At 45.3% G+C, this 24,795-nt stretch overlaps 1 protein-coding gene across 2 annotated transcripts; it reads left to right on the top strand.

Annotated features, from left to right (window-relative positions):
- Positions 1 to 933: 933 nt before the first annotated feature.
- On the top strand, positions 934 to 24,069 carry MGST3 (microsomal glutathione S-transferase 3). Of its 2 annotated transcripts, NM_001035046.2 has the most exon segments (7): positions 939 to 976; positions 5,047 to 5,155; positions 18,415 to 18,538; positions 19,663 to 19,736; positions 20,545 to 20,602; positions 22,976 to 23,048; positions 23,827 to 24,067. In NM_001035046.2, coding segments are annotated over 5 exon segments (459 nt in total). In that variant the 5' UTR covers positions 939 to 976; positions 5,047 to 5,155; positions 18,415 to 18,421; the 3' UTR covers positions 23,964 to 24,067.
- The last annotated feature ends 726 nt before the right edge of the window (positions 24,070 to 24,795 follow it).

Below are 24,795 nucleotides of genomic sequence, written 5' to 3'. Positions count from 1 at the left end.
GAAATTCGCTATCAAGGATCTATGGGTCCCTGAGGCAGTGCGGTCTCGTTTCCGGAGAGCTGGAGCGGGCGAGCGGGCAGCGTGTGTGAAGATGGGGGCGAATGGGTGCGGCCATCACGCTCGAAGTGCTAGGTGCCGGATTTTGGAAAACCTAACAATATTAGAGAAACACACAGGCTCGAACATCCCTAAACCCTTCATCTGGTGAATGCAGCAATCTGGGACCGTGAGCGTCTACACCAAACTAAACGCGGCCAGAACACATGCACCCCTCCCGGGCAACCTCTGCTTGGGTGCCCTCCCACTTCGCGCAGGCGCCGTGCAAACCTGTGGTTCCGCCCTCACCGCAGAGCGCCTAGAAGCGGACTACGGTGGCTCTGCTAGGGATAAATTATCAAGGTCCTACCGTGCAGCCTGGGTCGGGAAGTTCCCCTGGAAAAGAAAATGGCAACCCACTCCAATATTCTTGCCTGGAATATCCCATGGACAGAGGAGCCCGGTAGGCTACAGTCCATGGAGTCGCAAAGAGTCGAACACAACTGAGCGACTTCACTTCACTTCATGCAGCAAATGCAACCCGAGAAATATGAACTGGCTGGGAGAGTTTAGGGAGGCGGCCACGATGGCATTTGCAGAAACAGATAAATGTATTTGGGGGTGGGAGGGTTAAATCTCCCTGGAGAATGAAATGGCAGTCCATTCCAGTATTCTTGCCTGGAAAATTCCATGGACAGAGGAAGACAACAGTAAGGAGGAAGAAAATTTAGACTCTGGCTCAAAACCTGGGGCCCGGGGGTGGTACTCTGAAGTCCCTCTCGGGCACCCAGAGCCCTGCCTTGGGGGTGTGGCCTCGTGCTGCCCGGGGTTGGGGCGGGACTGCCCCGGGCCACGCCCCACTCTGATAGAGGCCAAGGACGCCGCACCTACACTTCCGCTGCGCACTGCGTTCTGCACCGGGCGAGCGAAGGTGATCCAGGTGAGTCCCGGCCCTTGTGGGCAGCGAAGAGGGTGGGCCTCGGGGGCACTTAAGCTTCTGCTCTGGGCACTGCCCATATCTCTGCCATCCCTAGCTGAATAGAAGCTCGCTCGCTGGGTCCCTTCTTTTTTCTACCTTTGCATCCCCTTTGCCCTCCATCCTCCCTATGATGTAGTGAGTTTGGAGCGTCTAAGTCAGACTAGCCTCGCTATCTAAAACTCAGGGAGATTCTCAAGGTCAACGCTTCCTCGGTTACTTCCTTTTCTCTCCCCCGTTCCCTGAGCTGTGTGGACCCCGGGCGCTTTCTTTCTGCCTTCCGGAGCCCACCCGACCTTGCCAACTGCATCTCTGGTGCACAGGATGGGCGCGCAGGGCACTGCAGGAGCAGCTGGCAGTGCAGGCCTGATGGGTGACACAGGTTTTTAAAGTGGCCTGAGAGCGCTGCGCCAGCTGCGGATGTGCATGTGTTGCTAGGAAGTTTCCGGGAGGGCCTCCAAGGGAATTGTGTTTATTTTCCTCCGGCCTCATAGAAACGTTTTTCCGTATGTTTGTATTGGAACCTACGAGTGGGTCACTTCCTACCGCCGCCTTAAAGCAAGAGTGGAGGCGGAATCTTCGTTTAGATTCTGTCTTGAATTTCAGAGGAGCCCTTCATCTGATGTGGCTGCAGGGAGCCCTAGGGCCCCAGCGGTGGGGCAGCTGCAGGGCGGTGGAAGGGGCTGGGGGCTGATTGGTAGCTTATTCCCCGATGTTCTGGCTTCTGCTAACACTTTCCTCACGAAGTTTACCGCTTCGGGGACCAGAGTGTGGGAAAGGAGATGAAAAAAAAAGCAGAGACAAAGAGGGTGGGTAGGAGAAGAGCCTCGGGCTTGTGGCTTTAATCCCCTAACAGAGAAAAGGGGTTCTGGAAGGAAGGACTCCCAACTGCCCTGCAGATGTGTGGCTCTTTGCAGGTGCTGTAGACCTGGGCGTGGTCGTGTGGAATTGCCGCAGATGTTAGATTTCTCTGTCCGTGGGAGCTGAAGCAAGGGCACCCCATGGGAAATCTGTAGATCATTGGGAGTCTACAGTTTCTGGGAAGCACCCAAGGTTACTGGTCAAAATTACAGTCTGTGCTTAATTTAAGTCAACCAATTCAGTAATGAGCATATAGTACCCGAGTCAGGGAATTGTTTATTCTCACAGGAGTTAAATTTAACTGAATTTAATACGTTTATATCTAAAATCCAAACAAATGCTTTCTGCCAGAGAAGACATTCTGTTAAGCTTCCCTCCTGACACAGTGTTACAGAAATAGAAAACTTTGTCAAGCCATTCCCCACCCCACTCCCAAATGATGTTACTATATATAAAACAGATTCTGGTAGAGGTACTGTGTCTAATCATAGAAACCGCATTTCGGGGGCTTACATAGCCGCCGTCCTCGTTAGTATAGTGGTGAATATCCCTGCCTGTCACGCGGGAGACCAGGATTCGATTCCCTGACGGGGAGGCAACACACCCTTTGGGGCTTCCCTGGTGGCTCAGAGGTTAAAGCGTTTGCCTGAAATGAGGGAGACCTGGGTTCGATCCCTGGGTGGGGAAGATCCCCTGGAGAAGGAAATGGCAACCCACCCACTCCAGTACTCTTGCCTGGAGAATCCCATGGAGGGAGGAGCCTGGTAGGCTACAGTCCATAGGGTCGCAAAGAGTCCGACACGACTGAGCAACTTCACTTCACTTCACTTCACTTTCCATACATAAGGAACAAAACTGGAGAAGGGCAGTCTTACCCCTTATTTAGACTTAATCCTGCCAGTTTAGGGTTCTGCAGAGATGCAGTCCGTGAAGGAGAACCTCTTAAGCTGGAGAATAGTAAAGGAGCTGAACCTACCTGGGGAAATCTGGAATGAAGTGAATGACAAATCAACCTGTGAAAAAGTCATTTAGTGCTAGCTGCACAGATAGCAATATCTAAATATATTCCCTATGAAGTGAAGTGAAGTCGCTCAGTTGTGTCTGACTCTTTGCGACCCATGGACTGTAGCCTACCAGGCTCCTCCGTCCCTGGGATTCTCCAGGCAGGAATACTGGAGTGGGTTGCCATTTCCTTCTCCAGGAGATCTTCCCAACCCAGGGATCGAACCCGGGTCTCCCCTTTTGCAGGCAGACACTTTACCATCTGAGCCACCAGGGAATCTATATTCCCTATCAGTTCAGTTCAGTTCAGTCACTCAGTCCTGTCCGACTCTTTGCGACCTCATGAATCGCAGCACCCCGGGCCTCCCTGTCCATCACCAACTCCCACAGTTCACTCAAACTCACGTCCATCGAGTCGGTGATGCCATCCAGCCATCTCATCCTCTGTCGTCCCCTTCTCCTCCTGCCCCCAATCCCTCCCAGCATCAGAGTCTTTTCCAATGAATCAACTCTTCACACGAGGTGGCCAAAGTACTGGAGTTTCAGCTTTAGCAACATTCCTTCCAAAGAACACCCAGGGCTGATCTCCTTTAGAATGGAGTGGTTGGATCTCCTTGCAGTCCAAGGGACTCTCAAGAGTCTTCTCCAACACCACAGTTCAAAGCATCAATTCTTCAGCACTCAGCCTTTTCACAGTCCAACTCTCACATCCATACATGACCACAGGAAAAACCATAGCCTTGACTAGACGGACCTTTGTTGGCAAAGGAATATCTCTGCTTTTGAATATGCTATCTAGGTTGGTCATAACTTTCCTTCCAAGGAGTAAGCGTCTTTTAATTTCATGGCTGCAGTCACCATCTGCAGTGATTTTGGAGCCCCCCCCCCCAAAAAGTCTGACACTCTTTCCCCGTCTATTTCCCATGAAGTGATGGGACCAGATGCCATGATCTTCGTTTTCTGAATGTTGAGCTTTAAGCCAACTTTTTCACTCTCCACTTTCACTTTCATCAAGAGGCTTTTTAGTTCCTCTTCACTTTCTGCCATAAGCATGGTGTCATCTGCATATCTGAGGTTATTGATATTTCTTCCAGCAATCTTGATTCCAGCTTGTGCTTCTTCCAGCCCAGCGTTTCTCATGGTGTACTCTGCATATAAGTTAAATAAGCAGAGTGACAATATACAGCCTTGACGTACTCCTTGTCCTTTTTGGAACCTTTATTTCTATTTAAATATTCTGAATCTGTATTCAGAACAGCCTGGCCAAGCACAATTGATCATGAACCATTTACCTTTTTTTAAAGCAATATTTGTTTAAAAGAATATACTGCTGTGGTTTTTTGCAACTGGTTTCATTAATACTACTTATGAGTATACTTATAATACTACCTATGAGTATACTATCCTTTTGAAAAAGAAGAATTCAGAAGTTACCAGGTAGGTTACTACTATGTAAAATAGAATTTTTGTATTGCCCTGTCTCTTATGTTGTCTACCTATTTTCCATGGGGAAGTTATACTACATTTCAAATATATTTGCAAATACCTCTAAGGATTTCAGCATTTAGAATCACCAATCCTCTGTTACCCTCTGAATTCTTTCTTGAGTCCACCTACTCATTAACTGGAACTTGTATTCTAGTATTTTGGTGCCGTAATTCAATCTGTTTTATTTAACAGCCAAAGAAATTTATTTTTATCTATATGCTTTTTTTACTTCTCCAGCCTAAGAAATGTGAAGGATTGTGACACAGCTTCCTTCTAAGTACAGACAGGCCTGAAGAGTTAGACTCTTGTTTCAGACAAGTGCTGCTGCCTGTGCAGTTCCTCCATTCAGAATCACTCTGAATGGAGACTCACGGGAACTCAGCAGCTCCTAAGAATTAACTACAGTCCACCCACATTTCTTGTGATGGAAAGTCCAAGTGGTGTCAGTGTGACTCATTAGAGGTTTTTTTTTTCCTCTTCAGGAAGTCAGAGTTTAGTTTCATTCTGCCCCTCCATTCCTATATAATGCTAATTAAGGGACAGGTTGTATGGGAATCATGATATAAAAAAGAAGTGCTAATTTCTGTGCTGCTTTGCTCCTTACAAACCTGTACGCCTGAAAGATTAGAGGTTTGTTTTTTTTTTTTTTTTTTTTCTGTAATATCTCCTCTTGTCATACATAGTTGCTGCTGCTGCTAAGTTGCTTCAGTCGTGTCCGACTCTGTGCGACCCCATAGACGGCAGCCTACCAGGCTCCCGCATCCCTGGGATTCTCCAAGCAAGAACACTGGAGTGGGTTGCCATTTCCTTCTCCAATGCATGAAAGTGAAAAGTCAAAATGAAGTCACTCAGTCGTGTCTGACTCTTAGCGACCCCATGGTCCATGGGATTTTCCAGGCAAGAGTACTGGAGTGGGGTGCCATTGCCTTCTCCAACTGCAGTGCTAACACTCATTAAAAAGAAAGGAAAAAAACCCCCCAAACTTGGACCTTTTCCAAGTTTTTTTCTTCTTCCAATTAGAAAGCTCTTGGGCTTTAATCAGTCACAGGCTTGGAGTTAATTATTAGCTTTCTATTCTCGTTAATATAGTTTATCCTCAGGAGAGGGTCTGGGGAAGTAGCAAAGTTCTGAAGAGGTTAAGTGTGATCAAACTTGCTCCCCAACCTTGTTGAGAAAGGATATATAGCCAAGGGTTTAGAGCACGACTCTCAAGCCAGACCGCCTGGCTGTGTGTGAATCCAGGCTTTCTCCGTGATAGCTGCGTGTCCTGGGCAAATGACTTAACCTTCTCATGTTCAGTTTCCTCATCTGCAAAATGGAGTAATAATATATCATAGGGATGCTGTGAGGATTTAGATGAGTTAATACTGATGAACTACTTAGAACCGTGTTTGACACATAGTAAATAATATATGTACTACTAGTACTGTTATTAATAGTCGTTGATTTTTCCTACCACTCTTCATCTAGTCTATATCACTGCCCTCCAGCCAGCACTGGTCTCCTTTTTCTCCCTTATACAAGTGAAGCCCTTTCCTTTGTGGCTGTGTACTTGCTGTTTTCTCTACTGTGTTCTCACATCTCACATCACATCCTTCAGAGACCTTAGTTCCGTCTCTTCTCCTCCTGTTCTATGGTCCTCCCAAGTTGCCTTCCTCCTTTTGACTCCATTTTCTGGCATGTCAGGACCTCCTTTCTCTGTCTTGATGACCACTGTGACCCTGCACTGCACGTGGCACCCAGCATTCAGTAGGGGATAACACGGGGAAGGCCTCATCTTGAGGCCATACTGAGGAAGGTGGCAGGTGTGGCCTTCGTTAAAGTGAGCATTCCATCTGATGAAATGGTTTGTTCTGAATAGATTGTATCAAATCAGCCCCCTTGAATGAATTGTTGTTGTTCAGTCTTTGTAACCCCATGGACTGCAGCACACCAGGTTTCCCTGTCCTCCACTATCTCCTGAAGTTTTCTCAAGTTCATGTCCATTGAGTCAGTGATTCTATCTAACCATCTCATCCTCTGCCGCCCTCTTCTCTCTTTGCCTCTCCCAGCATCAGGGGAATGCGTTGTTACAAGAGTTTTATTCTCTTCTGCGTTCTCCCTGTTCTCCCCCTGTCCTCTGAGGTTGGTGCCCTTAGACCATGGGACGTGTTCTGCAGCCTCTCCCTGGGATCACGCCTCCCTGGAGGCTGGGCTCCAGATGGTCCATGGTGGCTCAAGGCCTCTAGGTCAGCGCATCAAGGAACTCTCACCCATAGGGTCAAGAATTCTTGGGTCAAGACTCTGTTTGGGAGAACTCATCATTGCACAAACAAGGGAACCCAGGATTTGTTCAGTCTTACAATCCAGTATTTTCGATTCCTGAAGAGCTGACTTAGCGGTTCTTCCCAAGAGCAATTCCACTCGGTGTGTGTGTTCAGTGTGTTTTCACGCTGAAGTCAGAGTCCAGAGAAGAAGAGAGCAAGTAATTTGCTTTGACCTTAACAGAGTATGACTGTCAGTGCAGGCTCATCCAACATAACCAGGAAACATTCACTCAGGCGTCAGCATCAAGCTGGTCCTTCACCAGCCCCTCTCCTGCTCCCAGCGAGTATAGTGGTATAGCCATTTGTCCTCAGCATTGACAGTTCACCAAAACATTGGAATTAAAATGACATATGTGAGGCTTCCTTATGGCCCAGCGGTAAAGAATCTGCCTGCCAATGCAGGAGACATGGGTTCGATCCCTGATCCAGGAGGATCCCACATGACTGCAGAGCAACTAAACCCACTGCCCCACAACTACTGAGCCTGAGCTCTAGAGCCCAGGAGCTGCAGCTACTGAGCCCACATGTCGTAACTGTTGATGCTCCTCAACAAGAGAAGTCACTGCAACGAGAAGTCCGTACACTGCAACTATAGCGTAGCCCCCTGCCTGCCACAACTAGGGAAAGCCTGCACAGCAACGAAGACCAGCACAGCTAAAAAAGATAAATAAGTATTTTGTTTTTTAGTGACATGTGGAACCTGAATATTTTATATTCTAAGCTCTGGCTACTTAATCTTCAATGGAATAGATTTGGATTGTAGGACATGTATCTCTTAAAAAGACAGCTCTTCCATTCCCCTAACTGACAGCTGACGTCCACCTTCTGAGTGTTCTGCTAGCAGTGTTGATGAGGAATTAAAGGAGGTGAGAAACTGGGAGAGAACCACTTTGTGATCTGCCTCTGCTGTTTGCCTCACTTGAATTAATAATTGAGGCTAGAGACGTGATGGCCTGCCTATTCAACTGACTTTTCATTTTTAGCCCTTGGAGAGATGTCTACTGAATATGCAAAGCAATTGTGGAGAATAGTTTTGCTTTCCTTCTCTTAACTGTCCATGTCTTCCTTTTAAAATGTAGCTGCCATTTGAAATGTTGACTCTTAAACAGATTTTACCATCTGTTTAGCATAGAAGTTACCAGACTGGCATTTCGAAAATGTAGGATGAGCCCAAGGAAACTCTCTTTTTTTCCTCTCCCATCATGGAAATAGGGAATTACTTTTGTGCTACTTCTGTCCAGGCTCTTAACTTTCTCCATGTAGCTTTATATGGGCACAGCTGTCTTGCCTGGAAGTAATTTTGAGGCCTTTTCCTTTGTAGATATATTTGGAGGCAGAAATGAGGCTGGACAACTACTTCATTGAAAGGGTATAGGCTGAGTAGACCTCTGCCACAACTTCCGAGTTTTTGGAACCACCTCCCAGTGCTGGGTACTCATAGAAGTCCATTTGATATGGTCAGATGAAGCCCTTTAAGTTACCATCTTTGTAGTATTCTCATGAAAAAATACCATGTAAAATGTAAAGTAAGGAAGATTGGATTAATAGCACAGGCAGCCAAATAAGGATTTTAATGAAATACTGGGGAATGGCGCCAAGTCAGCTGTCAGTGCTCTAGCCTTGTCCCAGTCCTGATGCATTAACAATAATAATCATAAAAAAGCTGTGGAGAAATGGCTGTACCAATGGAGAAGAGCAATCTTGCAAATGGAAGTAGGGGTTACCATTGCCCACTCTGGCTTTTATTTATTTGTTTGAGGGCAGAGAGAGAGTTGAAAGTTGAAATCCTCTCTCCCTTGAAATATTTGCTTGATTTACATTTAGTAAAAGATAAGTTGTTTTAACTTCATGGCTCAAAAGTCATAAATTATTTGAGACCGTTGCCCAGTGCTCCAGCTTGCCTTTTGCTCCATTTGTGCACTGCTGATTGTGCCTGGGGAATTTCTATTGGCAGCTCAGAGGGAGTGGAGTGAATAGTGAAGGAGAGCTTTACCCCAGGAGTACTCTGCTGGGTGTAGTTCAGGAAGTTCTCTGATTAATCCTTTTGTAACTGAAGGAACCCCTGCCCCAGTGAGATAAGGGGAGTGGTGGCAGAAGCGGGAATTGGAGGAAATAGTAAGTGAAGTAAAGGACTTCAGTGGTGGTGTTTCTAGGAGAATCAGTCAGTCATTCCTGGAGGAGAGTGCCTTAGCCAGATAGCATAATGAACCCCATGAACTCAGGCACTGCAGAAGAGCACATCTTCTAGGGGTGAGACAACACAGCCTCATTTTAAGTCCAAGCTTGATCACTCCTAAAGTGAGACTTGACAGTGGTGCCTTGTGGCTTTTTAAAAATCCACTGCCTATTCACTGGCTGTACCAAAGACCTGTTGCTCCAAGTACTGCTCCTTCCACCGCAGACTTCAAGGCCCCACCAGTCACCAGGGCACCAGTGTTTTCTGATCTCCCCCTAGAAACCCACTGGTCTGGTCCCATGCCCCACCTGCTTAGCTACGCTTCCTAGTTTTTTTCCCTCCAACCTGATACGTGCTCAGAAAGTTGTGTTTGGCCAGTAATAAACATTTTGATAAATAAAAAAGTTACAAGCAGAAATTCTGCTGTTTCAATATGTATATTACAGGAGTAATTTGGTTTAATAAGGTATTCTCAAAATATGCAAACATCCAAAGGTAGAGCCTGAGGCTGGTGAGGGTCCGTGGGGAAGAACAGCTGCCTGGGAAGGGGTAGGACTCGCACAGGCTGTATTGGTGGGATTGGACAGTGGGAGTGAATTCAGGAGGGAGCGCTGCCGGAGATGTATTCCCTTACAGCCCACTTGTCTCTTGACCTTCGACACATGGACTCCACTTTCTACTATTCCCCTAAAGCCTGGCTGCACAGGGTCCCCCTCACCAAAGCCAAGAGCATATTCTGTTCATGATTCTTCACAGAGGGGTCCACTTCTTTTCAGAATTCTTTCTTCCTTACCTTTAGGGTCTGTACTACTCCTGCTCCATTTTCATACCTGGAAAACTCTTTCCATGTGTTGGAGTTGAATCCACCCCAAGGCTCATGTGGTTAAAGATGGTCATGTTTGCTTAATCAAACACCTTTCCCTTTGGAAAGTGATGCTTCCTCTGCTAACACTTAACAATTCCATACCCTTTCTTCTGCTCATCTCATTTTAGTCCCTTGAGGGAGAAGCAGGAGAAGCAGCACTCTCACCATTCACTGGAGTCCTGGCCTTTCCTCACCCAGAGCCTTTCTTTGCACTTGCTCTTGCCTCTGACTGGAATGTTCTTTTCCTCAGTGTTGCATGGCTGTTTCTTCTACATCCATCTGTCAGTGCAGATGTTGGCTGCAGAAAAGTGACCTTTCCCAGACGATCCTGCTGTAGTAGCCCCCTCCCCTACCCATCCCCTTTCACCACTGCCTTGTATGTTCTCCATAATCGTCATTCCTGAGGACTTCCCTGGTGGTCCAGTGGTTAAGAATCTGCTTTGCAGTGCAGGTGATGCAGGTTCAATTCCTGGTTGGGGAACTAAGATCCCACATGCTATGGAGCAGCTAAGCCTGCATGCCGCAACTAGAGAATCTGTGCACCACAATGAAGGATCCTGCATGATGCAACTCTGACCTGATGCAGCCCCACGCACACACACACACAGTCATTGCCCGCTCAGATTGACTTGGCATATTTCTTGTCAGTCTTCTGACATTAGAATGTCCGTGCGTTGAGATCAGGGACTGCATCTTGTCCACTGCTATATTCGCACACCTAAGCAGTGCCTGGCATAGAATAGACACTTTGTATATCGTGGTTGAATAAATGAATTAAATGTTCTCATGCTGTCCACACTAGGAAATTAAGTTCTTCTGTCAGTATGCTGTCCACATCCGGAATCTAATAGACCCGCCTTTTGCCAAATTTGAATCTATCCCAAACTATCAGAATTAATTCCTAAGTCAGAGCACATAACTGATTTGTAGAAAAGTCAATATCCTCCTTATTTAGGAGGTATTCACACAGATGGACAGAGACGTGTACTTGCCAGGATGTACAATATGTCTTTGTGTTTGGATCAGCATTTAATAAGTGTTTGTACCAGATGCTTAGTCTAGCTTATCTCATTTAACTCCTCAAACCATCCTGTGAAGTAAATAGTATTCTCCAATTTGGCAGAGAAATTAAATGACATTTACAAGCTCCCAGAGGTGGGGTCTGAACATGAGTTTATCTCCAGAATTCTCACTGTCTGTGCTTCCTTAGATTTTCCCATGGCAGAAGACAAATCATAAACGTTATTCAAGTCTGCTAGGAATAAAAACATTCCCAAAAGGATTTCTGCAATTAAATAAGAGACAAGAATTTTGTAAATAAAAAGAAAAACTAATTCTTTTTAAACCTTCAGTTTAATGTTCTCTCAACTGTTTTGACTTAAGTGTGCCAGGAAGTAGTTAACTAGAAACAAATACCTCTATAGTTACTAAGTGAGGAGAGAATAGAAACACTTCTGTCCTATTTCTGCCTTTCCCCAACCCCTTTAGTTTCATTTTTGAGAGGAGTTTTAAAAAATATTTGTTTTGGCTGCATTAGATCCTAGTTGTAGCATCTTTTGTTGTAGTGCAGGCTTAGGTGCCCCTCGGCATGTGGGATCTTAGTTCCCCAGCCAGGGATCAAACCCACATCCCATTGATTGAGAGGTAGATTCTTAACCAGTGGACCACCAGGGAAGCCCCTGGTGGGCAGTTTTTGTACTTGGCTTCTGACCATTGCTATGAAGGAAAAATCTGGAATTGACTATTTGTTTTCTTATTTGCCTACTTCCTGCAATAGAACATGAGCTTCCTGAGGACAGGGGCCAAATCCAGCTTATCATCTTCTCTCTTACACCAGCCCACGGAGCAGCCGTAGTAGGCACGCAATATACCCGACAAGTAAATGAACACACACTCAGCCCCGTGCAGTATGAGGGTGTCTGGCTACAGGGAGGGCTTGCAGGACTAGAGTTTGCTGATTTCCATGGTCTGTACTAGAAGCCTGCTTCCTTCTGGATACTCCTGCTTGTCAGATGACCTGTTATAACATGCTGGCTAGTAAGAGTTTGGGGAAAAGGGGCATGTGTGTAGCTATAAGCTATGTTTGCTCTCTTAAAATGGTAGTTTAAAATTATAAATTCTTAAATGTATCCTATCATCATATATTCAAACATCGCCTTTTATCACTGAATCAGGGCAAAGACAGTTAACGGCACATTAGCACACACAGTGTGACCTGATAAATAACATTCATTGAGTACTTACTGTGTGGCAGGTAGCTTGATGGGTGTTTAGAGACAGTGTCCCTATTTAGCTTTACAACTATTATATAATGTGGGGTAGGTGCCATGATCATCTCCAGTTAACAGGCGAGGAAGTCGAGGCTGCTGAAAAACACTGAGTAATTTTCTTGAGGACCCACAGCTAGGGGTGTGAGATCCAGGTTCCAAACCCAGACAATTTGATTTCAGAACTGCACCCTTACCTGCAAGGCTGTGTACTGCGCTCAGTGGGTAAGTAACAGGGTTCAAGCTAAAAGTCAGGTCTGACTCTTTGGCTCCATTATAACATACTGCCTGTTCCTCTGTCTCCTCAATTACTAATTATTGTCAGGCCGTTTTTTTTTTTTGCTGGTTTCTTTTTTAAATTTACTTATTTTTAACTGGAAGATAATTTCTTTACAATGTTGTGTTGGTTTCTGCTATACATCAACATGAATCAGCTATAGGTATACATATGTCCCCCGCATCGTGAACCTCCCCACCCCACCCCTCTAGGTTGTCACAGGGCACCGGTCGAGCTCCCTGCGCCAGCCAGCAGAGTCCCGCTGCCTATCCCTTTTACATATGGCAATGTATATGTTTTAGTGCTACTTCCTCAGTTCATTCCACCCTCTCTTTCCCGCACTGACTCCACAAGCGTATTCTCTACGTCTGCATCTCTGTTGCTGCCCTACATATAGATTCATCAGTACCATTTTTCTAGATTCCATATATATTCACGAATACATGATATTTTTCTCTTTCTGACTTACCTCACTCTGTATAACAGGCTCTAGGTTCATTTACCTCACTAGAACTGACTCAGATTTGTTCATTCTTATGGCTGAGTGATATTCCACTGTGTATATGTACCACAGCTTTCTTATCCATTCCTCTGCCGATGGACATCTAGGCTGCTTCCGTGTCCTGGCTATTGTAAACAGTGCTGCAGTGAACACTGGGGTACATGTGTCTGTTAGAATTGTGGTTTTCTCAGGGTATGTGCCCAATAATGGGATTGCTGGGTCATATGGTAGTTTCCTAGTTTTTAAAGAAATCTCCATACTGTTCTCCATAGTGAGTGACTTTATCAGTTTACATTCCCATGAACCGTACAAGAGGGTTCCCTTTTTTATCCTCATTCTGTCTAGCATTTATTGTTTGTAGATTTTTTGATCATGGCCATTGTGATCAGTATGAAGTGAAACCTCATTTTAGTTTTGATTTGCATATCTCTAATAAGTGATGTTGAGCATTTTTCCATGTGTTTCTTAGCCATCTGTATGTCTTCTTTGGAGAAATGTCTGCTTAGGTCTTTGTTAGGCCATTTTTCATATAACTTTTTGGCATATATTTGCTCACTTTAGACATTCTGCTGCTGCTGCTAAGTCGCTTCAGTCGTGTCCGACTCTGTGCAACCGCATAGATGGCAGCCCACCAGGCTCCCCCATCCCTGGGATTCTCCAGGCAAGAACACTGGAGTGTGTTGCCATTTCCTTCTCCAATGCATGAAAGTGAAAAGTGAAAGTGAAGTCACTCAGTCGTGTTTGACTCTTAGCAACCCCATGGACTGCAGCCTACCAGGCTCCTCCATCCATGGAATTTTCCAGGCAAGAGTACTGGAGTGGGGTGCCATTCCCTTCTCTGCTAGACATTCTAGAAGGTACAAAGGAAAATCTAATTCAGCCATCTGAAAATAACTATGCTTATGATTTTGATATTTTCTTCTTTAATTTTTTCTATCATTGAGAAAACTAAGATATACACTTCGTTGTCTTTTTTTAACCTAAGACTATATTTTAAATCTGTTTCACCATCTGAAATATTTCACTGTTTTTGCTGATTCTATTCTATTCTATTTTATGGCCATGTTATTTATTTAGGTAGTCCTCTTTGTTTGGACATCTGTACCATTTCTGTTTTTGCTGTTATAAACAGTGCTGAAGTCTTTGAACCATATCTGTTTGCCTTCCTGATTACTACCCTAGGATAGATTCCCAGTAGAATTATTGAGCATTTTTAAAATACGAACAGTATAAAGTATACTACCTTGCTTTCAGGCTGTTCTCCAGATGGTTCTGTTTTACATGTCCCCCAGAAGCATGGAACACTGCAAAGTAACTAAATAAATTTTTATTTGTACAGATCATAAATTTTAATCTTTACAGCTGGTGTGTGACTAACCTTGAAAACTGCATGAAAATTAACAAGTGCTATTATACAACCAAGATAGTTACAGAGTAATCTGCACTGGTCGTGAAAGTTCAGTTCCAAAAGGACCGATATGTGTCTGTCACCATGTAGAAGGCAAAGTCTAGGGCAGAGTTCCCACCCCAAGAACCTTATCTTGCTGGGTGGATATATGGGTTGCTGGTGACACAGAGCAGGTATGTAATCAACGAACCATGGTGTGCAGTCCGAATGAGTGCTCCTGTCAAAGAGAGGTTTATGTTCCACATATCAGCTTCGCAAGCCTGTGCCGTGGGACCTATCTACTAGCTGTGGGTGGCCCCGCCTTGGGTGTGGCTGCTGTGAGCTGAAGTGCCTCCCCTTTCCCAGTGCACACACCCAAACCCACGACAGGTTGGGAGTGTCCAGCTCTCTGTCCTGGATTTCTCAGAAAATAGGGATTCGTCAAATGAAGATATTTTTTTTTTGACCCCTAAGTGAATTAAACGGATTCTTTTCTTAAAGGACAAGCTGTAAGCATTGTCAATCCGCATGGGATTTGTGTCTTCATCAGCTATAGTGACAGAGCTTTTCTCTGTGCTCTGATTTCTTTCTCCAGGAATTCATACATCCAATTGCTTCCATTGTTTCAGTAGATATCTTAAGGGGGATAAAAAGGAAACTGACATGGGTTAGGCACATACTTTATGCCAGGCACTGTGCCAAGTGGAGGGATCATTTTGAAAGCCACCTGGACTTACAGCTTGCTTCGTTTATTCTACAGCTTTCTATAAGCACACACTCTGTGTTTGGCACGGAGGATGCTGGACAAACATGGTCCCTCCCTCGTGGGAGCTTAGTAGCTGATACAATTGGCCACTCTCTCTATTCTAGCCCTGATCACACCAGCTGGGAAGTGCTGGCTGCAGTGCCTGTGAAGCAGGACTCCTCACTGGGTAAAAGTGCATGGCGGCGTCTGGGCGGGCTGAACAGGCTTGGCTCCTGCACTTGTGCAGGCGTGTCCATGGCCCCTGCAGGGAGAGCCTCGGGGAAGGCCTCCTCTCTCTTCCTGCCCCTGGCACATTTACAGTTTCCTGACCCATTACACCATCTTTTGCAAACCACCTACTTTAGCATCGGACTCTAAGTCCCCCTTCATGTAACTTCTCTGCCCTGCAAAGGTCTTGCTCCTGCTTCTGCTTGTCCCCACCCCGATTCCTTTTCCCCCAGTACCTATCACCACAGCAGCGTATGAGGAGACACATTTTCATTAGGGTGTGACTGCCTGAGCATGTCCTCCGAAACTGCATTTATATTGTGGAAGAGGAACACAGTAGTAAACATTAATTTCTAATTGCAGATTTTCTTAAATATTTATGTATTAGTTATTTATTTGACTGCACTGAGTCTTAGTTGCGGCATACAGGATCTTTAGTTGCAGCATTAGAACTCTTAGTTGCAGTATGTGAAATCTAGTTCCCTGACCAGGGATCGAACCTGGATCCCTTGCACTAGGAGCATGGAGTCTTGGCCAGTGGACCAGCAGGGAAGCCCCAAATTGCAGATTTTTGAGCAGTTGCCTTTCCAAGTTCATTGCCTGCAGTAGAAACATATCCTCAAAAGGCACTTCTCTGTCCTGCCACCTACCTTCTTCTACCCAAACCCTTACAGGCCAGAAAAACAGAGGCCAGTGACTTGGCCACGAATTCTAATGTTTTGCTAGGGCTAGTTGGAGTATTTGGGGGAAAGTTCTATAGACTGTTCTGGTCTTAGCTCTGCCTTCACCTCGCTACCTGTGCCTCTATTTCCTTTTCTGTAAAATGGAACTTACGGGATTTGGGGGAAGATTACAAGCATGCTGAAAAGTCACCAGGTGACCCCAGGCTGTGAGGGAGCCCAGCCTGCTGTCCAAAGCTGAGGTCGGAATGGACTTTCAGCTTGGAAACTTGGATCTAAACCAGATAGTGAAGTAAAAGTAATTCAGTCGCTCTTTGCGACCCCATGGACTATACAGTCCATGCAATTCTATAGACCAGATTACTGGAATGGGTAGCCTTTCCCTTCTCCAGGAGATCTTTCCAACCCAGGGATCAAACTTAGGTCTCCCGCATTGCAGGTGGATTCTTTACCAGCTGAGCCTGACCATTTAATTCTTAAACAGGCAGTTTTTGGCAAAGTCAGAGACAGCTTCATTTTCAATAGCCTGTTTGGCCTAGATGTGTTGAACTCCAGGGTAATTAGGTAGTCGTGTTTATTTAATTTTCAAAGAGGTGTTTGGTATTCACTCTGTATTTTTGTTTTGCTATCTACTACTAAAGCTTTCTCCCCAAGCTGATTTTCTAAACTCTGAAAATGACTAACTGTAGAAGAGAATGAGGGCAGGGGAGCTTGGAGGGGAACCAGAGACTCCTTGCTCTCTGTAGCCACACGTGATGGCCCAGGAGAGGCTGACCTGGTGGTGACTTTGGTGCTGAGTCATGGGAATGGCCCTTTTCAGAATGTGTCCGAGGTCCCAAAGAAGAGCGTGGTGGGTACCCCTCAGTGAGCAGCTCCAGGTGAAGAAAGACTATAGCAAGGGAAACTGATGGAAATTATTGTGAAACATGGTGAGGGGTGAGCAGATTTTAGGATTTTGTTTTCAAATGTTATTTTGCAGATGTAAGGGAAACTTAAACTTTTAAAGAGCTGAGCTGTTTACAGGCCCCAGATTCCACACTGAGAAAGATGCTGTGACTCCAGTGTCAAGTCAGCTCTGAATCGTCAAGTGGAATTGAAAGGGGACATCAGAACCTAATCAGAATCTAAACTTAAATCCCAACTCTGCTACTTTCTCTTTTAGACCTTTGGAACATTACTTAACCTCCGGGCATTCTTTGGAAGATGGGGAGAATACTATCTGGTAGGGTTGTTAGTGAGGATGACTGGAAACATTTTGGAGCAGGGTAGCCCTCCCAGGCTTACGGGAGAGATGTAGCCCGACAGTTAGCAGGGATGGAAGCTCTAAGCTGAAGGCAGAACACACATGAGCTGTCGGCCTGCAGCATCCGTGCACGTGGCGGGCCAGCAGCTGAGAGCTCGGGAAGCCTTGTAGCTATTTCTCTTTATGCTGCCGTGCTCTTTGGACATCTGGTGATAAAGCTCAGAGAGGTTGGAGGCAGCACTAACTACTTTGAGATTATTAGGGCTTCTTTGCAACCACCAAGTTTTCTTCTCCTTGGCGTTCCTTCTTTCCCTCCTGGGGCAGGACAGGAACTCAAAGAGCTGAAACTGCCGAACACTGAAAAATGCTGAGATGAGCTTTTTTTTCTGCAAACATTTTATTAAGAAATTTTTGAAACATGCAGAAAAGTTGAAAGAATTGTACATTTATCATATATATATTTAACACAGGTTCTAGAATTAATATTTTGCTATATTAGCTTATATCATCATTTTTGATGCATTTCAAAGTAAGTGGCATTGCAGGCACCAGGACACATCATGGGGTTAGTTTTGAAGTATTGATTTGATGAACACCTTGGGTTCTCCATGGAGAAGGAAATAGCAACCCACTCCAGGGTTCTTGCTTGGAGAATCCCAGGGATAGGGGAGCCTGGTGGGCTGCCGTCTATGGGGTCGCAGAGTCGGACATGACTGAAGCGACTTAGCAGCAGTAGCAGCTTGGGTTCTCCAAGAGCTGCTCAGAGCCCCATTCTGCTTTCGAAGCACTAAAACCCATCCCTTCCCTTCCAGTGTGATGTTCCTGCTGCCACACTAGCACGTGCCTCAGGGTCCAAGCGAGGCCTAGAGGTCCCTGCCCTCAGTGTCCCCCATGCCACCAGACAAACGAAAGCCTGGAGTCATTGTGCACTTACTGGTTTATACCCTCTTCTCTCTCTCTTTCTGTTTTTCCCTTTTTGTCTGTCCATCTCCTTCTGGTAATCTTGCAGCATTTTGCCTTATGAAATATTTATTTGAATTGTGTTTTTTAGTGGCCAGACCATCCTATGGCAATGACCACTGCAGTGGTTTAGATAAATCTCATAAATGCAGTGTTGATCAAAGGAACTCCAGCACAGAAGAGAATGTGATCGTGAACTTTTCTGTGTGTATATTGCAGACTTCAGTCATTTTTTTAAAGATTCTGTTGGGTGGTTAACATCTCTGACTACCTCTTAGAGCCATCAGATCACTCACACTTCTTTTCGATCTGTAGGGATACACTTGCTGGTTACAGAGCATCGCACTCCTGAGACCTCCTGTGGCACAGCGCCCATAGTGCCGGGCTGCACCCTAATGTGTTCTTTCTCCCACAGAGTCAGGATGGCCGTCCTCTCTAAGGAATATGGTTTCGTGATTCTAACTGGTGCTGCCAGCTTCTTGATGGTAACTCATCTAGCCATCAATGTTTCTAAGGCCCGCAAGAAGTACAAAGTGGAGGTGAGTGGGAACACATGGTGCCCTTATAGGCGTGTCGGGGGCAGGAACCCGTTTTCAGCCACAGAGGCAGAGGTGAGATGCTAGTGATGCTACTGACGTACCTGTTAGAAACTCTGCCCCTGTCTGGCGGGAGGAGAGAAAGAAGTACAGGCCCCTGCTAGAGGGTCTCTTCGGTCTTGTTTCTCTTTTGTCTCTTCTGTAGAAAAACCAGGTGTGCTTTTGTCTGGAGCTCTTTGCTGGGAAGAGAGTTATTTTCTAAAGGAGGTTAAACAGGGAACACCCTGGTGGAGCAGTGGTCAGGACTCCATGCTTTCACTGCTGAGGGCCCGGGTTCAATCCCTGGTTAGGTAACTAAGATCCCACAACCTTTGAGGTGTGGCCAAAGATAAATAAAATTTTAAAAGGGGGGGTTAAATAGCAGTTGTTTTCTGGGGTGCCCATTTAAAATGATGTCTTCTGGTGATTTTCCTGTCTTCCGAGTAGAAAAGAAGCACGTGGTGCCACAGTTATCCCGTGCTTGGACATTAGACGTAGGGGGCAGGTCTGCTGAGTGCTTCCTTTAGTTCCAGCTAATCTAGAAGGGATAATTACTGAAGCTGTCCCTGGAGAGCAATTTTAAATGTCTACTCTGTTGAATAATTATAATTAGGCTCCCTAAGCAGAACTCCTTTTAAAGTTCTCATGTCCAGTTTCTTTTTTTCAATGCACACATCCATTAACATTCTCACACACAGTTTCCATTCCCCCAGTAAGGGAACCTTAAAGGCTGTGGTATCTGATTGACTCTTGGGACGGAGCTGTTTCCCAGTTACTGCTCGTAGTGCATCTCAAAGCCACCAGTGACGGCATAATGTCAACAAGAGCACTGAATTTGGTGCATGCTGCCTCCACCCCTTGAATGGCACAGACATACGTCCTTGTTCTGGATATTAATAGACCCAGATTGAATCTGCCTCTGAGAATGAGACCTCTCTCACTGCATGTATTTAAGCAGAAATTGAATGATCATCTACTAAAGTTATGACAGAAGATGCTTTGGGATACATTGTCTTTAGGGCTGATTTTAACTCTCAACATTGAATGCTACACTTAACCATATGATCATACACACTTTGTTTTAACAGTATCCTACCATGTACAGCACTGACCCTGAAAACGGGCACATCTTCAACTGCATTCAGCGAGCTCACCAGAACACGTGAGTGCTGGCCCTGCTGGGCCCCTGAGACATCTGCAGAGTGGGAGCTTTCTGTCCTACACCTCAACCCTTGGTTTGCTGAGTAATTGGGATGATGATCATGGATACTCATTGAAAGTATTGTAAAATGTGTTTATGAACAGATTAAAATAATATTAACCAAAATTAAGAGTTGTTAGGATGGTGAGAGACTGGATAACCTTTTCTTTCCATTTCTTTTTTTAAATTGAAGTTGATTTACCTTGTGTTAATTTCTGCTGTGTTACTTTCAGCAAAGTGATTCAGTTATACCTACATTCTTTTTTTATGTTCTTTTTCATGACAGTTTTTTACAGGCTATTGAATACAATTCCCTGTGCTATATAATAGGACCTTGTTGTTTATCCATTCTGCATATAATAGCTGACATCTGCTAACCCTAACCTCCCACTCCATCCCTCCCCCAACATGTCTTTACTGCTATGGTACTCTTCTGCAGTATTTGCAACAAGTCCACTCTAAAGTGATGCTGAATGTCCCAGCCTAGGGGTGAGAGGCTTTGAGCTCTGTAAGCAAGTTGACTCTAATTCACCTCTTCACTTTGTTAGCTTTGAGGTCTTGGACTCACTGTCTTCTGAGTTACCTCTAATCCCAAGCAAAGCAAAAGAAGGTGGATGATCTTAGTGGTCCGGCCTTCCGCCTCTACTCAATGATTATTTTTACTCTCATTTCTAACTTGGCAAGTAAGAATGTAAAGTTCTTAGTTTTACATGGACATACTTAAGTAGGGTGCTTTTCTTAAAAAAAAGTTGTTTTCTTTCTATTCCAGGTTGGAAGTGTACCCTCCCTTCTTATTTTTTCTAGCTGTCGGAGGTGTTTACCACCCAGTAAGTACTGAGCACGCACAGCACAAGTGGTTTTTTTGGGGGGTGGGGGGGTGGAGAAGGGAGGCATCTGATTAGATTTAATAGATTTAATTCACTGAGTCTTTGGGGAGGGAAGAGGAAATGAACATTCAATGAACATCTTTGATGTCTAGGCACCGTATATTTTAAAGAATTAAATTCTGTTACTTCTTACAGTTTCTTAAAGCAGGTAGAATTTTTCCTGGTTTTTTTTTTTTTTTAAACAGATAAAAAACCTCTTGAATATTGTATAACTTTCTCAAGATCAAATAACTAGAGTAAAAAAGTCATAATTTGAACCCAGGACTGTCTGCTCCTAGAAGGCTCATGTTTATCGAGTTTTCCTTTGCTGTATTTATTCAGGCAACAGAAATTTCCTGGACACCTGAGGTTACTGCAGTGACCAAAACAGGCACAGACTCCAGGTCTCATGCACTGACTCTTAGTTGGGGTTACAGATGAAAAAGTAATGCAAGTATTGGGTTGGCCAAAGAGTTCATTTGTGTTTTTCCACGTCTTATAGAAAATCCCTAACAGACTTTTTGGCCAACCCAATACATCATGTCAATTCAATTCAGTCGCTCAGTCGTGTCCGACTCTTTGCGACTCCATGAACCGCAGCACGCCAGGCCTCCCTGTCCATCACCAATTCCCAGAGTCCACCCAAACCCATGTCCACTGAGTCGGTGATGCCATCCAACCATCTCACCCTCTGTCATCCCCTTCTCCTCCCGCCTTCAATCTTTGCCAGCATCAGGGTCTTTTCCAATGAGTCAGTTCTTCGCATTAGGTGGCCAAAGTATTGGCGTTTCAGCTTCATGCATCGCGTAGTATGTTAGAAAGTGGTGCCCCCCGCAGAGGAAACACAAGTGGGCATGATGGAAAGGGAATGCTGGGGGACCAGTGCTGAGGGGCGCAGTCAGGAGGCATTCCCTGCTGCGAAGGAGACACTTGGGCAGTTGGTAGGGAGCACATGCCTCCAGACACCCCCAGACGAGAGGTGGGCAGGGGAGGCCCTGGAGCAGGAGCCTGTCTGGTCTGCCTGGTGTGCAGTGAGCAGCATGGCTTCAGTGGTGGGCAGGGGGTGACGGCAGGGCCGAGGGGGCACCTCGGTGCCTTGTAGGCTGCTGTGGCCCTGTGAGCCCTGGATTTGGTCTGCACTGTACCTTACCTACATAAAGCAAGGTTCTCTGGTTAGTTGCCGTTTGGGTCTTGCTTTGGACAGAAACTTTCCTTTCAAGGGGCCGGATTTCCCCTCCATTGGGTTGTGACCAGAGGACTGGTACCTCACATTTAGGGTTCTGAGACTTCCATAAGCCTCTGCTCTGCACCCAAACCCTGCTTCTGTCCCGCACCCCGGGATCCCGTTCCTTGAGCTTAGTTCTTTAAAAATACCCTAAGACTGCTCTGAGGACAAGTGCCTAACACAGCTCCTGGGTTTACAGAGCAACCTAATGAGACTACAGACCTCCTAGATAGAGACATATGTGCCTGGGTGTTTATTTATGGTTGTTTCATACTCCTACCGATATTTAACACTCCCTAAAATCATGGAAACAAACAAACAAAAACCCTGAAGTAGGAAGCTCACCCCACTGATGACAGTGCTGAGTTGGAAAGATGCTCGAGGACAGCGGCACTCCGTGACTCACGTCCTCACACCTCTTCTCTCTCTTTCTCCCTGGCCTCCTTTGGACCAGAGGGGTTGTCACCCCAGGAGGGCGGCCAAATGGAAGGATTTTTCCATCTCACATGGGTTTTTCCTCTGTCTTCTGAAGGTTGTTGGAAACGGGGAGACTGTCCCCTTCCAAGACTGCATATCCTGGGGTTCACAACATAGCACCCCCTCTGGCTTTTTCTGGGAGAGCCCCACACTTGGGCATAGGGCGCAGCGTAGCCCCTCGGAGCCCTCTGGAAGCCCTCACTGATGAAGCAGCCCTCAGCACGGAATGCCCAGGCCACTGCTCACAGCGCTCCTCCCCCAGTCCTGCCTTTCCGTTGGTTTCCTCTCCTGTTGCTCTGCAACCCCTAGGCCTGCCTCTCCCAGAGCAGAATCACTGTGCTCTAGCACCCTGACCCCTCCAAGGCAAGCCCGGCGGTTCCTGCCATCCCACCTCCCGAGGAGAAGGCAGGCCAGCAATCACCTCTCAGGTCTGCGAGCAGTTCATGGAAGGATCACAGTGCTTTGATTTTCCTGACGGAAAACAATTTCATTCTACCCTCATTTGGTAGGGAGTATTTTACCATATCTATGAAACTGTTAACTTTTTATTAAAGTATGTCATCAATCCTAGATGTTAATAAACATCTGCCTGTTTCTTGAATGAAAACACTGACAGAGCCCTTCTATTTTAGCGTATAGTTTCTGGCTTGGGCTTGGCCTGGATCGTTGGACGAGTCCTTTATGCTTACGGCTATTACACAGGAGGTAAGGACACGCTGCTGTCTGCCAAGGAAACAAATTTAAAATCTGCTACTGTACTTTCCTGTTTAGCAAGGCTTTTCAAAAAGCAAAGTAACTTAATTTACTTTGTCTTTCTGTAACTTGATAACCAAGTTGTAGCTATCAAAGTAATTTGATAACCATGGTGAAAGATTGGTTATCTTCTTTCCTTTTGTTAACCTTTGAATAGAATTTAATAACAAAGCTCATGTTTATTGAATATTTTCAATGTGTCTATTACTGTTCTAAGACCTCAGCATATGTTGTTTAACCCTATAACAATTCCATGACATAGATAGTATTAATATATAAATGAGGAAACTGAGGCTTAGAAAGATTAAGACTCCAGGTCTCAGAGCTACTAAGTGTAAACTAGAAAGCCAGGATTCAAACCCAGGCAGTCAGACTTCAGATCTGCTCCTCAGCTGTACTATAAACGGTGTTTCTGAGAGACAAGTGGGGAAGAGACTCTTCTGGCTTTGCTTACCTTTTGGAAGAGGAAAGAAGTTCCCAAAGATCCTAAAGCAAAGGTGCTCTAATTATTATCCTATAATTTGCTTTAAAGTCCAATACTATTGTGACACACAACTTTCCATGCAGTATCTGACAATTGCCAGCATAGGCTAAAGAGTTGGCTGACCTCTTAAGACCAAATGGTCTAACATACAAGCCCAAGTGCCTTGATAGAATGGCTGGTGGATGTTGACAGCATTGTAATTGTGGAGCGTTCCCAGTAACTTCTGTTCCTTCCTCTTTCTTTTAGAACCCAGAAAGCGGCAGCGGGGAGCCCTGAGCTTCATCGCCCTCATTGGCCTGATGGGCACCACTGTGTGCTCTGCCTTCCAGCATCTTGGTTGGGTTAGAACCGGCTTGAACAGCGGGTGCAAGAGCTGCCATTGAAGAATTATAGGGTTTTTTGAAACTCTCATTCATTTGAGTGACTTTTATTTTCAGTTACATTTTTTTTCTTGAATAAAATCTTAGCTGGCGTGAGCCTCATACCTAACCCTGACTCTATCATTTAATTCTTTTTGAGTCTTTATCTAAACTATAAGTATCCTGTTCCTACTACATGAGTGAGGGGCCACAGGTATTAAGCACCCCTTCTACCCTGCCAGAGGATCTTTACTTAAGGTGTGAGCTGAGAAAATGTCTAATTGTGAAAATATTTGTAATCATGCCCACTGAGCCACCTGGGAAGGCCCCCCACAATCATGCCATGGCAGTAAACACCTGAGGCTTGATGGAAAGTCTTTTTGTGCTAGTTGGGATATAAGATTCTCTTATCACTAGCTAATATATAGAATGACAATAGGATTTTTTTTTTTTTTAATCTCTACTGAAGACTGATTCTAATAGTTAAAAACTGAAAGTGAAGTTGCTCAGTCATGTCTTACTCTTAGCGACCCCATGGACTGTAGCCTACCAGGTTCCTCCATCCATGGGATTTTTCAGGCAAGAGTACTGGAGTGGGGTGCCATTTCCTTCTCCAGGAGATCTTCCCAACCAAGGGATTGAACCCGGGTCTCTCACGTTGTAGACAGACACTTTATAGTCTGAACCACCAAGTGACAGACTAAATTGAAGATTATGAAAGTTAATAAAGATGAATCTAATTTTCTGCATGTGTATGCTAAGATCTGCTTGCATAGGTACAAATGGAGGACATCCTTAGCAACAAAAATACAGTAGACTTAAGCAGCTTTGCTGCCTTGGGTTTCTCTTGCCTTGG

The sequence above is a fragment of the Bos taurus genome, chromosome 3 (genome assembly GCF_002263795.3).
Source record: "Bos taurus isolate L1 Dominette 01449 registration number 42190680 breed Hereford chromosome 3, ARS-UCD2.0, whole genome shotgun sequence".
Classification (NCBI taxonomy): Eukaryota; Metazoa; Chordata; class Mammalia; order Artiodactyla; family Bovidae; genus Bos; species Bos taurus.
Note: the sequence above shows the minus strand (reverse complement) of the source record. Positions and strands in the feature narration are given on the sequence as shown.

Excerpts from the sequence above, each read along its gene's own strand:
- MGST3 (XM_010802714.3), top strand. The coding sequence starts at position 18,422 with ATGGCCGTCCTCTCTAAGGAATATGGTTTCGTGATTCTAACTGGTGCT. Across the intron at positions 18,539-19,662 it reads GCAAGAAGTACAAAGTGGAG|TATCCTACCATGTACAGCAC; the intron begins GTGAGTGGGAAC and ends TTGTTTTAACAG. Across the intron at positions 19,737-20,544 it reads CAGCGAGCTCACCAGAACAC|GTTGGAAGTGTACCCTCCCT; the intron begins GTGAGTGCTGGC and ends TTTCTATTCCAG.